The sequence below is a fragment of the Chelonia mydas genome, chromosome 7 (assembly GCF_015237465.2).
Source record: "Chelonia mydas isolate rCheMyd1 chromosome 7, rCheMyd1.pri.v2, whole genome shotgun sequence".
NCBI classification, from domain to species: Eukaryota; Metazoa; Chordata; order Testudines; family Cheloniidae; genus Chelonia; species Chelonia mydas.
Window position 1 is genome coordinate 60,474,197 of NC_057853.1, and position 15,654 is coordinate 60,489,850.

The 15,654-nt window shown below is 40.9% G+C and overlaps 1 protein-coding gene across 8 annotated transcripts in view; it reads left to right on the forward strand.

Moving 5' to 3' along the window:
* The window catches only part of ADK (adenosine kinase), a 555,104-nt gene that overhangs the window by 62,748 nt on the left and 476,702 nt on the right, over positions 1-15,654 (forward strand). For all 8 annotated transcript variants that reach the window (XM_037904414.2, XM_037904411.2, XM_037904417.2 and 5 more), the window contains one exon: positions 549-602. In XM_037904414.2, coding sequence (XP_037760342.1) covers positions 549-602 — 54 coding nt within the window. The remainder of the gene's footprint in view (positions 1-548; positions 603-15,654) is intronic.

Consider the following 15,654-nt stretch of genomic DNA (forward strand, 5'->3'; position numbering starts at 1 on the left):
TATGAACGAAACAAAGTACCATGGAATCCTTCTGGATATAAATACATACTGCATATTTTAGCATGAAGAATTCCAGGGTTTATGGTCATGATGTATGCAGATCAGTTGGAGCTTCCCTTCCCCAGAAAAGCATGAAGTAATGTAACACTTAAATCAGCCTGAATTTACATGCTGGTACTTTTTTTTCACATCTGCCTCCACTTCCCTCCTGAAGCTTTTAATTGCTGTGGGTTCTCAAAACTTCTGTACGGTTTGTTTCTCTTGACACCTCACAATATCCATGGGAATTATTTGTTGGCGGTCTTTTTCTTGTCATGCAAGATGAAGACTTTGTGATGTTAGCTGTATTAACTCTAAAATGCTGTCTATTTTAACAGGTATTGCTCTCTGGTTTTAAAATACGTGAAACGCCTTTCAGTAGACAAAGATTTTAAGATTGTCTGTCTACTTTTCAAATGTAAACTGAAAACAAATTTTTTGTTTAAGAACTAAAGTAACTTTTCTCCTGTTTTTTTTCCCCCCTTCCCCCCCATCCCACCCCCTTTAAGGTATGGGCTGAAGCCAAATGACCAAATCTTGGCAGAGGACAAACATAAAGAACTGTAAGTTTTTATATACTCTTGTATTTAGGCTGACAGACACGATTATGTGCATATGAATTTGCTCCTCCTCCTACCCTTTTTAAAAAAGGTTTGAAACAGTTACTGTAAGAAAATGTTTGCTGTTTTTCAAGACAATGTTTTTTTTCCCCTTAGGGCTTGTCTACATGGTGGGGTAAAGCACGCTATGAGGGTGTATGATTTCTAAAGCACACTGATGTATTGCACTTTGATTCATCAGTACACACCACCACGGTCTACACAAACACTTCCTTGAGCATTTTAACATACAGTACTGCATTAAAGTGCAGCGGACCTGTAGTGTTCACTGCCAGGGCCTGCAAAGACCAGTGATTGCGCAACATGTCACTGAGCTTTAGAAATCACATCTCCCATAGCGCACGTTGCTGCTCCATATAGACAAGCCCTCAGAGTTCAGTAGTATCTGCTGCTGTGTGTTACTTTACTGTCATCAGTAGCTACATGGTTGAAGAATACCATAATGTAGCTACTGATGACATACCATAAGCAAACTTATGGGGAAATAAACCCCCATCCCGCACCTCCCCTGCTGATTGTGGTAACTTGCACTAAGCTCTAGTAATGATGACATAATCAGTGAATGTCCACAAGCAGTGTTTTTGATATAAAATCATTATTCATATCTGCTGCAAACTGAAAAAAACAACTATTTCAGATAATGTCCTTTTATTTAAACTGATAATACTGCACAGTGCTTTTGCATGCTGTTACTTATTGTCAGCTTCCTAATTTCTGTGATCTTGAAATGTTGCCTATTTTAGCTGAGCTGACTTCATTACTCTTTTTACATGTACAATGAGAACTTATGAACTAACCTGTGGAAGATTTTCTTTATCTACATAGTTATTAATTCACTGTCTTGCAGCACAACTGGCAATAGATATTTTAATCAAATGTTATAACAAAAACATGAATATTTTTTTAAAAGCTTGAAATCCAGATAATGGTTCCAAATAAATCTCAAAGCAGTATGCGAGAAACCTAGAGGAAACTCTAGAGCCATCAGTGGAACTTCTTGAAAAGCCTATTAAGGATACTTCCTCTGTAAATCAGCATATATCTTCTGTGATGCTCTCCTCAGGGAGTCCAGAACTATAAGCCCCAATGTTACTTCTTCACCTCAGTAAGAGAGAGCTTTGCTGGAGCTACAATTGTGTGATAGCTCCCTTCCACGGTTGTCTGGCCACCTCACCAGCAAACTCCTCAAGACACTGACAGTCTAAACCTTGCCTTGCAGGTAACAGTGAACTCCAGCTCCTGAGTGTCCCCCCACCCACCCCGCAGTGTCCAGTCCTTCTCACTGGACACTGAAAGAAATTAACTAAATCCATTGTCTCCAAAGAGATGGCCTCTTGGCTCAATTGAAGACTCATACTGTACTCTTATATAACAGCACATTTAAGTGATACTAAGCAGAAATAATAGAAACAGAAATGGTAGCAAATAAAACAAAGCATGCTTTCTAGTGTCTAAAATGTAACAGATTATAAACCTGGTATCAGGCAATTTCTCACCTACACTCAGTTCTCTGTGTCCTGAGCTCACATAGTTGAAGGATCCACCTTCCACAGATTTCAAGAGCTCTGGCCCCTTTGTCCCTGAAGTGATGGATAACAAAGGGGTTCTCTCCTCTGCTTTGTATAGTCAATAAACCTTTGAAATATATTCCTTTGAAATATGTACCTCAGACAGTTGTTATCCTCTGCTGGTGTGTAGATGCCATGCTGTCTTCCTTATCATCTGGTCAATTTGCTATTTTGATTCAGCCAATCACTTTGTTTACCTTAAGATGTAAATATACTTCAGTTGTCCTGTGCCTGTAATCAAGCCATGCAAACAGTCAAATCCACAGTCCATTGTTTATGGCAGCCTTGTTTATCAATTGCTTCCAAAACACATATTAGGAACATACTTCCATCACATATATGTACCTCTTTATATACATTCTTTATATACATCACATGATATTTATGACCAGCATGTCACCGGTTATTACATGATAGCTTACAAGACATGGTTTGTCTAAATATTTTGATGCCATGTTAGATGTGCCCTTTGCAAGTTGGCATAAAGGTCTTAAGGTCACACCTTCAGTCATATGAATCACTTAATATAAGTGAACATATGGAATGTTTCGACCGCTCAAAACAAACAGCTTGTCATTGACCCTGCCAAGGAACCACCGGGTTTTGATTTATGTCAGAAAGACTGGTACAGATTGAATTGCTTCAGGACGTCTCATAGGAGATGTGGACAAACCCTCTTTAAATGGAAAATGAGGCAAACACCTGTATGTGACTGACTGGTCACCAGGCACAAACGATGGAGGACTTCATGGCTGAGAGTCCCCTTCATTCTTTCGTCAGGGGCCTGAAGGACATTCACCAGCTCACTACTGAGGCAGTGTGCTGGCTATCAAATCTAGATATAAATTTGTAGTTGTTGCTACCTACCCAAACCATAGAAAAGAAGACTTAATATAAGGAGGAGAATCCTTTTGCATCCAGAATAACATTGATTCCCCCCCCCCATGGCTAAATATAAACAGTAATATGAAAAGTTTACATTTAACTTTAGTGCAGGTACTGAATCTTTCCCATATGTAGATGGTACTAATGTGCTTCTGGAATATAAATAATGTTGTTAAAATGTCAACAGAAACTATGCAGAATGGCTAAGTTTCTGAATTTTTTGATCTTTGCATGCCTGCTTTCTCAACCTTAATATTGCAATAATAGTAATATACTTCATATATCATTTAAAAATATCTACAGGTATCACATCCCTTAACATAACCTAAAGCTTAAAATAATTCTGTGTGCACCCAGGATTCTAAGCTGCATGTGCATAAAATTCTGCGTTGACATGTGTAACGATGCTGGTTCTGGCATCTGAGAGTGCCAGTTCAGGACAAATTGCTTAAAGCAGGGCAGTTACAGCCCAAGGCAGCTGTTCTTTTGCACACCAAGGCAAACCAAACCAGCCAAGCAGAGAAGACTTTGGTTTTACCCCACTGGCTAACCACAAGTCACACAAGCAATTCCCTTAGACACTCCAGTTTCCCAGTATCACCACCAGTGCCACTCGTTATGGGGGCAAAGGGTTATGAACGCCAATGCCCCCCTAAAAGAAAAAAGGTTCTCTCGATCCCAAAGGACCAAGCCCCAGACCCAGGTCAATATACAAATCAGATCTTAACCACAAATCACACTGTTGCCAATCCTTTAGAATCTAAAATCTAAAGGTTTATTCATAAAAGGAAAAAGATATAGATGAGAGCTAGAATTGGTTAAATGGAATCAATTACATACAGTAATGGCAAAGTTCTTAGTTCAGGCTTGTAGCTGTGATGGAATAAACTGCAGGTTCAAATCAAGTCTCTGGAGTACCTCCACAACCGGGATGGGTCATCAGTCCTTTGTGTAGAGCTTCTGTTTGTAGCAAAGTCCATCCAGAGGTATGAAGCAGGATTGAAGACAAGATAGAGGAGCTGCAGCAGCTTTTTATATTTTCTTGCCATGTGGTCTTTATTTCTTTGTTCCAAAGACAAGCTGTCCATTGCTTGGCATGGAAAAACCTCAGAGTTCTGTCCATAGGCATGTTCCTGCATGCCTTGCTGAGTCACAAGGTGTGTCTGCCTTCTGTCAATGGGTCAGTTGTATATCTGATGGCCCTTAATGGGCCATCAAGCAGGATAGGCAGAGCTGACACCAACTTGTCTGGGGTGTCACCCAGAAGCATAGCATACATTTGAAATACAGACATTATAGAGCCAATATTCATAACTTCAACTACAAAAATGATACGCACATATAGACAGCATAATCATAACCAGCAAACCATAACGTCTCCATAGACCCCTTACACAACAACCTTTATACAATATTTGCTGCAAATATATCACAGTGGTTGCAACAGCGATCTATACGGTTACAGATTCTGTCAATAACATCACAACATGCTAAAAATTTTCTTCAAACTAATTGTTTTCCCTTCCTTTGCCAGGGAACAGCCCAAGTCTGAAAATTCTAGCTTAAGCACTTGGAGATTTTATGAGTGCAAATTTTGTCCTCATGCTTGAGTAACTCAAAAATGTCTGAACGGATTCAGCTCCAACTTAGAAGAAAAAGAAAAAACATTTGTGCTGTGACCAGGGATGGAAAATTTTAGCCTAAGGGGAATTTGTAAGAAATGTAGGGCAACTAAAAAGGGATTAGGATCTGCTAGTCAGTGTTCACTGCCTTTAAAAGCTATAAAGCAGCATTAAAGAACTGCTGTCTGTTTTTGGAGGTTTGGCTGTAATTATCAAACTTAGGTCAATGGAAGGTGGGGTTGTAAAGGGACATTAAGTTTGGGAAGTAAAAGGAGAGGACGGGACTCTAAGGGTATGTCTACACTACCCACGTTACAGCGCGGCCGTGGCAGCGCTGTGACGTGGGCAGTGTAGACGCGCTTCATCACCGGAAAAGAGCTCTCCTGGCGATTTTAAAAAACAAACAAACCCACCCCTAATGAATGGTGGTAGCTTTATCGCCAGGAGTGTGGCTTCCGGTGATAACGAGCTGTCTACACTGGCGCTTTTCAGCGCCAAAACTTTTGTTGCTCAGGGTGTGTTTTTTCACACGCCTGAACGATAAAAGTTTTAGTGCTGAAAGTGACAGTGTAGAGACAGCCTAAGGCTCAATGTCCTTAGAAAAGCAGAGCCATTCTGGAGTTTATTCCCAATTGGCTACCTTAAAATTTAAATGTACGAATGAGAACACTCTGTAAGTGTTTTTGAACCATGGAGAGGGAGGAAGTCTTAATGACCAGACTTAGAATTCTCAGGTTCCTTGGAAAGCCTTTTAGTTTTACTGAAACACAACATTTAGCTTTGAAATATGATAAAAATAATTAACTAAAGCTGCCTTTATAAGACTGCAGTTCCCAGTAATGAAGAAACGTCTTTTCAAAACCCATGAAGTTGGCTTGGTGGTCCATATGCAGGGAATTGGGGATAATCTGAGATATATGCAAATGGAAAAGGGTAAATCCTTGCATACTGCTCAAAACTCTTGGATAGGTGAGATTTATTGTTGAAGCATCTATGCCCCTGCTTAAGGATGTGAGGACATGCAGTGATACTCTGTTTCTTTGCTCACAAGAAAAGGAGTTAGTGAGTAATATTGGGTCATCAGGATATTCCATTTGATAAAGGCAGAGGACCAAAAATAATGTTGGTCATCAGAATAATTGAGATCTAAATGGAAAATCTGGCAGACTTCTGTCAATACTCATAGGTAAAGGCACAATCCCTTGCTGCTCTGAACCTAAAATCCCAGAGTTCTCTCCCAAGTTTGTCCAGCTGACAGAGAACAAAGGGGAAGAAATAGAAGGGTTGAAGACAACCTTACAAGAAATATCCTGCTATATACAAAACACGGCTTTCATAGTGATTTGGTCACTTTCCCAGTATAAATAATGTCAGTAAAAAATTATTAGCTGCAGCTTTGGTATACTCAGTTACTTAAATCCTTGTTAGCAAGAATGAGACATCTTGTGGGAGGAAAGTGTATGAAGGACATAAGAGACAAGATGCCAGGGCCTGAGACGTTATTGGGCAAACAGTCTCTAATAACCAGAGTTTGTTGTATATACCCACTCTTTTTATTCACTGCAAGTCCATTAGAGTTGATACATATGTAAAAGTGAATTTGAAGCCATAAAAGAAAATGCTTATTTCCAGACAATGTTTCCTCTAAGTCTAAAACAAGTGTTTCTGGATTTTAAATGTAATATTAAATCAGTATCTGAGATGTCTGTATACTAATGTGAGAAGTATGGGGATTAAGCAGGAAGAACTTAAGATGCTAGTTAATAAACACAACTATGACATAGCATGCATCACAGAGACTTGGTGGGATAACACACGACTGGAATATTGGTATAGAAGGGTGCAGTCTTCATAAGACAGGCAGGGAAGAAAGGGAGGAGGTGCTGCATTATATATTAAAATGTATACACTTGGACTGAGGTTGAGATGGAAATAGACAGACTTGCTGAAAGTCTCTCTGGGTAAGGATAAAAGGGGCAAAAAAAAATGATAATGTCATGGTAGGGGGTCTACTATGGACCACCAACCAAGAAGAAAGAGGTGGATGAGGGTTTTTTTAAACAACTAACAAAATCATCCAAAGCACAGGACTTGGTGGTGATGGGGGACTTCAACTACCGAGACATCTGTAGGGAAAATAATATGGCAGGGCACAGATTATCCCGCAAGTTCTCGGAATGTATTGGAGACAGTTTTTTATTTCAGAAGGTGGAGAAAGCTCCTAGTGGAGAGGCTGTGCTAGATCTTGTTTTTTGACAAATAGGAAGGAACTGGTTGAGAATTGAAAGAGGAAGGCTTGGGTGAAAGTGATCATTAAATGGTAGAGTTCAGGATTCTAAGGAATCAGAGGAGGGAAAACAGCAAAATAAAGACAATTGATTTCAAGAAGGCAGACTTTAGCAAACTGAGGGAGTTGGAAGCGAAGATCCCATGGGAAGCAAGTCTAAGGGGAAAAACGATTGAAGACAGTTTGCAGTTTTTCAAAGAGACATTTTTAAGGGCACAAGAGCAAACTCCCACTGTGTAAGAAAGATAGGAAGTATGGCAAGAGACCACCCTGTCTTAACCAGGAGATCTTCAATGATCAAAAAATAAAAAAAGAGTCCTACAAAAAATGGAATCTAGGTCAAATGACAAAGGATGAATGATAAATAACACAAGCATGTAGGGACAAAATAAGAAAGGCCAAGGCACAAAATGAGATTAAACTATCTAGAGACATAAAGGGTAATAATAAAACAATCTACAAATACATTAGAAGCAAGAGGAAGACCAAGGACAGGGAAGGCCCGTTCAATGGTGGCGGCTGGGGGGACGACAACAGTAACAGAAAATGTGGAAATCTTAGAAGTGCTAAATGACATTTTTTTGTTTTTTTTGTTTTCATCAGAAAGGTTACTAGCGATTGGACGTCTAACATAGTGAATGCCAGTGAAAATGAGGTAGATATGAGGCTAAAATAGAGAACAATTTAAAAATTACTTAGACAAGTTAGATGTCTTCAAGTCACCAGAGCCTGATAAAATGCATCCTAGAATACTCAAGGAGCTGACTGAGGAGATATCTGAACCATTAGCGATTATTTTTGAAAAGTCATGGAAGATCGGAGAGATTCCAGAAGACTGAAAGAGGGCAAATATAGTGCCAATCTATGAAAAGGGGAATAAGTACAACCCAGCGAATTACAGACCAGTCAGCTTAACTTCAGTAACCAGAAAGATAATGGAGCAAATAAATAAGCAATCAGTTTGCAAACACTTAAAGGATAATGTGATAAGTAATAGTCTGCATGGATTTGTCAAGAACAAATCGTGTCAAACCAACCTAACCACTTTCTTTGATAGGGTAACAAGCCTTGTAGATGGGGGGAAGCGGTAGATGTGGCATATCTTGACTTTAGTAAGGCTTTTGATACTCTCTTTCTTGACCTTCTCAGAAACAAACTAGGGAAATACAAGCTAGATGGAGCTACTATAAGTTGGTGCATAACTGGTTGAAAACCATTCCCAGAGAGTAGTTATCAGTGATTTACAGTCAAGCTGGAAGGGCATATCGAGGGGTTCCCCTCAGGGATCAGTTCTGGGTCCGGTTCTGTTCAGTATCTTCATCAATGATTTAGATAATGGCATAGAGAATACATTTATAAAGTTTGCGGAAGATGATACGCTGGTAGTGGTTGCAAGTGCTTTGGAGGATAGGATTAAAATTCAAAATGATCTGGACCAGAAATGGTCTGAAATAAATAGAATGAAATTCAGTGAGGACAAATGCAAAGTATTCCATTTAGGAAGGAATAATCAGTTACACACATACAAAATGGGAAATGACTCCCTAGGAAAGAGTACTGCAGAAAGGGATCTGGAAGGATTATAGTGGATCATAAGCTAAATATGAGTCAACAATGTAACACTGCAAAAAAATCAAACATCGTTCTGGGATGTATAAGCAGAAGAGTTTTAAGCAATACATGGGAAGTAGTAATTCTGCTCTATTCTGGACTGATTAGGCCTTCACTGGAGTGCTGTGTCCAGTTCTGGGCACCACATTTCAGGAAAGATGTGGACAAAGTCCAAAGAAGAGCAACAAAAATGATTAAAGGTCTAGAAAATATGACCTATGAGGGAAGATTGAAAAATGTGGGTTTATTTACTGTGGAGAAGAGAAGACCGAGAGGGGATATAACAGTTTTCAGCTGCATTTAAAAGTTGTTGTAAGGAGGAGAGAGGAAAAAATGTTCTCCTTAACCTCTGAGATAGGACAAGAAACAGTGCGCTTAAATTGCAGCAAGGGCAGTTTAGGTTGGACATGAGGGAAAACTTCCTATCTGTCATGGTAGTTAAGCACTGGAATAAATTGCTAGGGAGGTTGTGAAATCTCCTAAAAGCAGATTAGACAAACACCTGTCAGGCATGGCCTAGATAATACTTAGTCCTGCCATAAGTGTAGGGGGCTGGACTAGATGACCTCTCGAGGTCCCTTCCAGTTCTATTATTCTGATTAATTCTCACTGTAAATTTGACCTATTAATAAGTTTGTGCACATTTGGGTTCCAAAGAGTGGTGTATATATTTCAGGAGTGCTGACAGAAAGCCTACTTCCAGGCCTCTTGGCATAGTACTACACACCCCCTTTCTGTGTTACTCACCAACTTATATTTATGCAAACTTTCATCCAGTTAAACTGTCATTTTTTTCTGGCCAGAATCCCACTTTGTGGGATTACTAGGTTATGATTTCAGTATTGGTGTACAACATTTTTGCTGTGTTTTAAAAAAATAAAAATGTTTTTATTGCATGAAGTGTACAGTTCATGGAGGGCCTTTTTTGTTTTTGTTATTTTGTTTTGGACTGAAGAGGGCAAGTACTGTTTTTCCCTTTAAACATGATTAAGGCTAAGATTTTGTCTCTGTTATTTTTAGTAAAAGTCACTGACAGGTCACTGGCAATAAACAAAAATTCACAGGACCCTGTCCTGTCGGTGATTTCACTAAAAATAACCAGGGGCAGAGCTTGGTGGGGGGAGGGAGACTGACAGGGCACAGCCATGGGGGGTGCACAGCCCCTTCTCCAAAGCTGTCTGCAGCCGCAGGACAGGGGTGCGCCAAGCCCTGGCTTGGGGGAGGGGCACATGGCCCTGGGAAACCGCAAGGGGGGCACATGGCCCCTGCTGCGGCCACAGCTGCAGCCCCCAGTGGAAGCTGTGGAGTAGGGGCGCATGGCCTCCACTGCGGTCCCCACCGCAAGCTGCAGGATCCTGGTTCTGGCCCAGTTGCAGGGCAGGAGTGCACAGTCCCTCCTCCAGCCCTGGCTTCAGCCCCTGACAGCTGAAGCCAAAGAAATCACATTTATCTGGTAAAGTCACAGAATCCGTGGCCTCCAGGCCTAAATCGTAGCCTTAAACATGATGCATAAGATAACACTTTTATTTAATCTGCTGCAGATCCTTTCAAGTCTCAAGAATAGCCTCCACCCTGGAATTCTAATTATATATAAACATTGATGTTCATAACACACTGTTATCTTTTGTGGTTGGTCAGAAGAATATTTAAATTTTAAGAAGAAAGCAGGAGGCTAAACCATATTAAAATAGTTTACAGATGCTTAGTTTTTTAAAACTGTTCAACAACGTAGTACCTATATAAACAAGATAAAGTTGCATACTGAAAGCTGTTGTATGTTGAATTTGAATAGTAAACTAGTATCTGCTTCACAGAATATTGTGAGGTTTCAGAGTAACAGCCGTGTTAGTCTGTATTCGTAAAAAGAAAAGGAGTACTTGTGGCACCTTAGAGACTAACCAGTTTATTTGAGCATGAGCTTTCGTGAGCTACAGCTCACTTCATCGGATGCATCCGATGAAGTGAGCTGTAGCTCACGAAAGCTCATGCTCAAATAAACTGGTTAGTCTCTAAGGTGCCACAAGAATATTGTGAGAATTAGTTGTGTTTGCATAGGGTTTAAAAAATATAAATGTTAAAATGATGAGCTCTTAGGTGGTTTTCAACCATAAATCTCAAAGCTCTTTATAAGAACCCAGTGGGGTTGATGGTATTCCTGTTTTATAGATGGGGAAACTGAACCACAGAGGTCAAGTGGCTTGCCAAGGTTAAGCAGTACAACTGTGGCAGAGCCAAGAATAAAATGCAGGTCTCCTGATTGCCTGTCCAGTGTCCTGTCCATTGGACCGCACTGAGTGGAGACGCATGTATTCTGCAAGCTTATTCAGAAGACTTAATGTTTTACTTAAGTAAGCAAGCCTACTTTTTTACCACTTAATTTAGTTCTTAGCAAAGCTATGTCAGATGGAGTAGTTACTATTAATAGAGAAATGCATTCTTTATAGATTGGTATTATTGAGCGTGATGTGAAACGTCAATTTACAGACAGAAAATGGAGCGACTGGCTTATTGTCTGACAAGTCAGGAAAAGACAGTCAAGAAATCCCTAAAAACCCATTAACATGCCAAAGATCTTTATGCTGCCCAAATGTATGTAAAGAAATGTTGCACATAATTGATGTCTGTGTAAGTTCAAAGGAATGTTTTAAATGTTGAGTGGGAGGAACCCTATAAACTGAGCGGGAGGCTAATTTTAAATATTCTAATAGTATATGAAGGTTGCTAGACTGAGAGAGGATAGATTGTTCTAGTAACTTCAGACATAAAGGGTACTACATAAATAAATTCCTCTTCTCCCCTCCAAGTTTTTCTGTAGTGGTTGTTTTGTTTTTTTGCGGGGAGGGGCGGCACTATGTAAGATGGTAAGACACTGGTTTCTGAACAAATTTTGTCAAACTAACATTCTGTGTAGTGGCATTAAGACTACTGCAGGGCCTGATAAAATTCACTGAGGCAGGGTGAGAGAACAAGAGAGACTGCTCCATCCTCCTCATGGTAAATCCAAAAGGACATAGCACCCTCGCAGATTGAGTGCCACCCATATCAATCTTTAGGTAGGTCCTTAATGTTGTCTGGCTGGATAATCAGTTTATGTCCCTCAGTGGCACTGTTATCATGCTACAGAGCTTGTGGCGGCCACATAATTGCCAGCCATGTGGCAACATTCCTTGGTGAACATGCTATGGAATTTGTTGGTCTTCCATCCTAATAATAGAAAGGCTTGAGTACAAATGACATGACTACAAACATCTCTTATTGGACAACGATAGTCTGCTATTCTGTCTAGAGAGAAGGTGGTCTGGAGAAGCTGGAACATAAAAACAGAGAAGAAAAACATCTACAGTTTTTTTGTGTTGTTTTTTTTAAAGCTATAAAAATTATGAACATTTCTAATTGACCAGTACTTTGCGTTGACTCTTCTTGGTAAAAGATTGTGATGTTGTCATTTTAAATTGGAAGGTTGTTGGAGTTGGAGGTAAATAAACTCTGATGAAATTTAATTTTGCGGTGTTGGTGAAACTATTCAGAAAAAAAAAAAAATCCTTTCAGGAGAGAGGACATTTTACCAATTCATTACCAAATGCAGTCTATAAAATAGTAATGTGATGGTTTTAACAATGCCAAAATTTTAGTTACAGGCACATCCATATTAGGGCAATAACACATACAGGCAAATGTGTACACATTTTGCCTGGAGTTCAAGATATGAATGAAATTATTTTCTGACAGGTTGTAAACATTAATGTAACATTTCAAAAGGTATATAATACTTTTTGGAACCATCCCAGAAACTTACATATCAATTACTTGAAACCACCCACTGCTTTTAATAGGCCTGCTTTGTGTTAGAGTGGAATTCCTTGATAGTTGTGGGTATGTAGCATGGGGTGTATCTCCCTTGGCTCATACCTGAAGGTTTTTCTCTTTTTTAAAATCTATTTGATCATATCTTTATTGATTAGTGAGGCAAATTTTTGTCATCCTCTTACGAAATAAATTTTGAAAATGCATGAAACCTTGCTGTTCTTAATCTTTTTCTGAGTGCATTAAAGATCTGTTGATGCCTTCTCAATGGTGGGTAGAGCATTTGATTCAATCTGATATTGCTTGAAAGGAACTTGTAGGAATATTAACAAAACATTCTTCCAAACAGGGAGTTTTAAACTGAAATTCTTCACCATTTCACATGAGTTGCTGAAATACGTGTAGCTTTGAGGATGCAGGAGCCCTCTTCAGGCTTTGGTATCCTTTCTCTGATTGAATTGTTGACAAAGTCAGAATCAGTGTAGTGAGGGAAGAAACATATTCACAAAATAGTGTACAATGGTATCCATACATCTTAACTTCACTATAACCTTACATGATGACGCTTCCTTCCAGTGTCCAACACTGTGAGTGACCATGTATCTTCCTGCCTCCAGCAAAAGTGAGTCTGTTTTGTGGTCACTGGATATCTGCTTTGTGACGCTGCCGACCTTCAGCCACTCAAGCACTCTCTGGCCTCTGCCAGCCCTTACTTATGCCTTTCAGGTGCCTCGGTCCCTGAACTTCTCAGAACTATCCCCCTGTAGTGTCCAGTCCCTGTCACTGGACACCCATGGTAATTGCCTTGTTCGCTACTCCCAAGGCAATAGTTTACGCATACCAGCTTGAGTCAACTGAATATACACTCCAATATAGCAGCATGGCACTGTAATCTATTCATAGTGAAAACAAGTGTAAGTTTATTAACTAAGGTAAAGATTTAGGAGATGGTGAGCAAGAGAAATAAGTACAACAGGTTACAAATAAAACAAAAATATAATGCTTTTACTAGACTAAAACCTAACTCTAACAGGCTAAGCTTGTCTAAAGCAGTTTTTCACCTAAGCGCTTTCTTGCAGCATTTCATCCAAGGTTGGTTTGGATCCTGTTTTCATGAGTATAACAGCAGAGCCCAGTTACCCCCACAATGCAGGATGAAGTGGGGTGGTCCTTACATTCCAAAGTCGACTGTTTTTTGTCCCCAGAGTCAGGATGACACCTTGGTTTCTTTCCTGGGGTGCTGGCTGTGAAGTGTCATCCCCCATACTCCTGTTTGTTTCACTTCCCTGCCCTCACCGTCCACCTGATTTTTCCTGTTGACTTTCACATATAAATGGGATTTCGTTTGTGTTTACTTTACAAAGCTTAATTTACATATGTACTGAGGCAGGTGATGCCACACCCTTTGGTCTGGCAAAACCAGCTTGCTAACCCTGCTTGAAACACAGATTCTAAAGCAGAGGTGGGCAAACTACGGCCTGGGGGCTGCATCCGGCCCTTCAGATGTTTTAATCCGACCCTCGAGCTCCTGCCAGGGAGCAGGGTCTGCGGTTTGCCCCACTCCACGTGTGCCATGGCTCCGCGCGGCTCCTGGAAGCAGCATCCTGTCCTCTCCCCGTCTCCTATGTGTAGGGGCAGCCAGGGGACTCTGAAAGCACCACCCCCGCGGCTCCCATTGGCCGACAACTGCAGCCAATGGGAGCTGCAGGGGCGGTGCCTGTGGACGGGGCAGTGTGCAGAGCTGCCTGGCCATGTCGCGCCATAGGAGCCGGAGGAGGGACACGTCACTGCTTCTGGGAGCTGCTTGAGGTAAGCGTCGCCCAGCGCCTGCACTCTTGGACCCTCTCCAGTGCCCCAACCCCCTGCCCCAGCTCTGATCCTGCCTCCCACACTCCGAACCCCTCGGTCCCACACTCCCACCCACACCCCAGCCTGGAGGCCCCTCCAGCACCCTGAACTCTTCATTTCTGGCCCCCCCCCCCAGAGCCTGCACCCCCAGTCGGAGCCCTCACACCCTACCACACACCAACCCCTAATTTGGTGAGCATTCATGGCCCGCCATGCAATTTCCATATCCAGATGTGGCCCTTGGGCCCAAAAGTTTACCTGCCCCTGTTCTAAAGCCTATTTTCAGAACATACATAAACCTTTTTAAATGTCACCCATATGTATATCACTCAAGGACTAAGGATCAGTATGATGTAAGCTTCCATTAGACACCACCTATGACCCTTTTTGGGTAAATGCTATGAAAACAGTATATTGGGTGTAATGAATCTGTCAGGCCTGATAGGAGTTGCTGTTACAGAACAGTGACACCTTTGACAGTTGGCATTGAGGAGTACTTAGAATCACACTCACTTTCTTAGAATCGTGTTAATCATAAATAGTAATAATGTGAGGAAAAACAAAGAACAGCACAACAGGGAGGGGGGAAATGTTTCAGCTTCTTTGTCTATGTATGTACAGAATTGTGCTTATTACCATCTCATGTATTAAAAAAAGCATAAGATCACCCTGTTCACTTCAGGTTTTAGTTACAAATTTCCCTTTTTGTTTTTTTAAAAATGCTTCATAGTGTGAAGTAATTCTATCTCATGATCCTTGGTGCTTTTTCCATCTCTTTCACGACTGGCCTTCTTTGTTCCATCACAGGTTTCTTCCACTGGCACAAAAGTCTTCTCCAACATGTGACTGTTCTCACCTCATCCACTTAATCTGTTTTCAGATCTTGCCTGATAATTATTCTCTTTCAGCTGTCCTTTCTCTCTGCTGCTCAAGGGCCCTCCTTCCCTCATATTACTATGACAGGTTTCAGAGTAGTGTTAGTCTGTATGGGGGGGTGGGGGGGGTGAACCTTTTGTATTGATAATCAAGGTGGGCCATTTCCAGCAATTTACAAGAACGTCTGAGGAACAGTAGGGGGGAAAAATAAACGTGGGGAAATAGTTTTACTTTGTGTAATGACACATCCGCTCCCAGTCTTTATTCAGGCCTAATTTAATGGTGTATAATTCTTGACGTCTGATTTGTGTCCATTTATTCTTTTACAGAGAGACTGTCCAGTTTGGCCAATGTACATGGCAGAGGGGCATTGCTGGCACATGATGGCACATGTCACACTGGTAGATGTGCAGGTGAATGAGCCTCTGATAGTGTGGCTGATGTGATTAGGCCCTATGAAGGTGTCCCCTGAATAGATATGTGGACACAGCTGG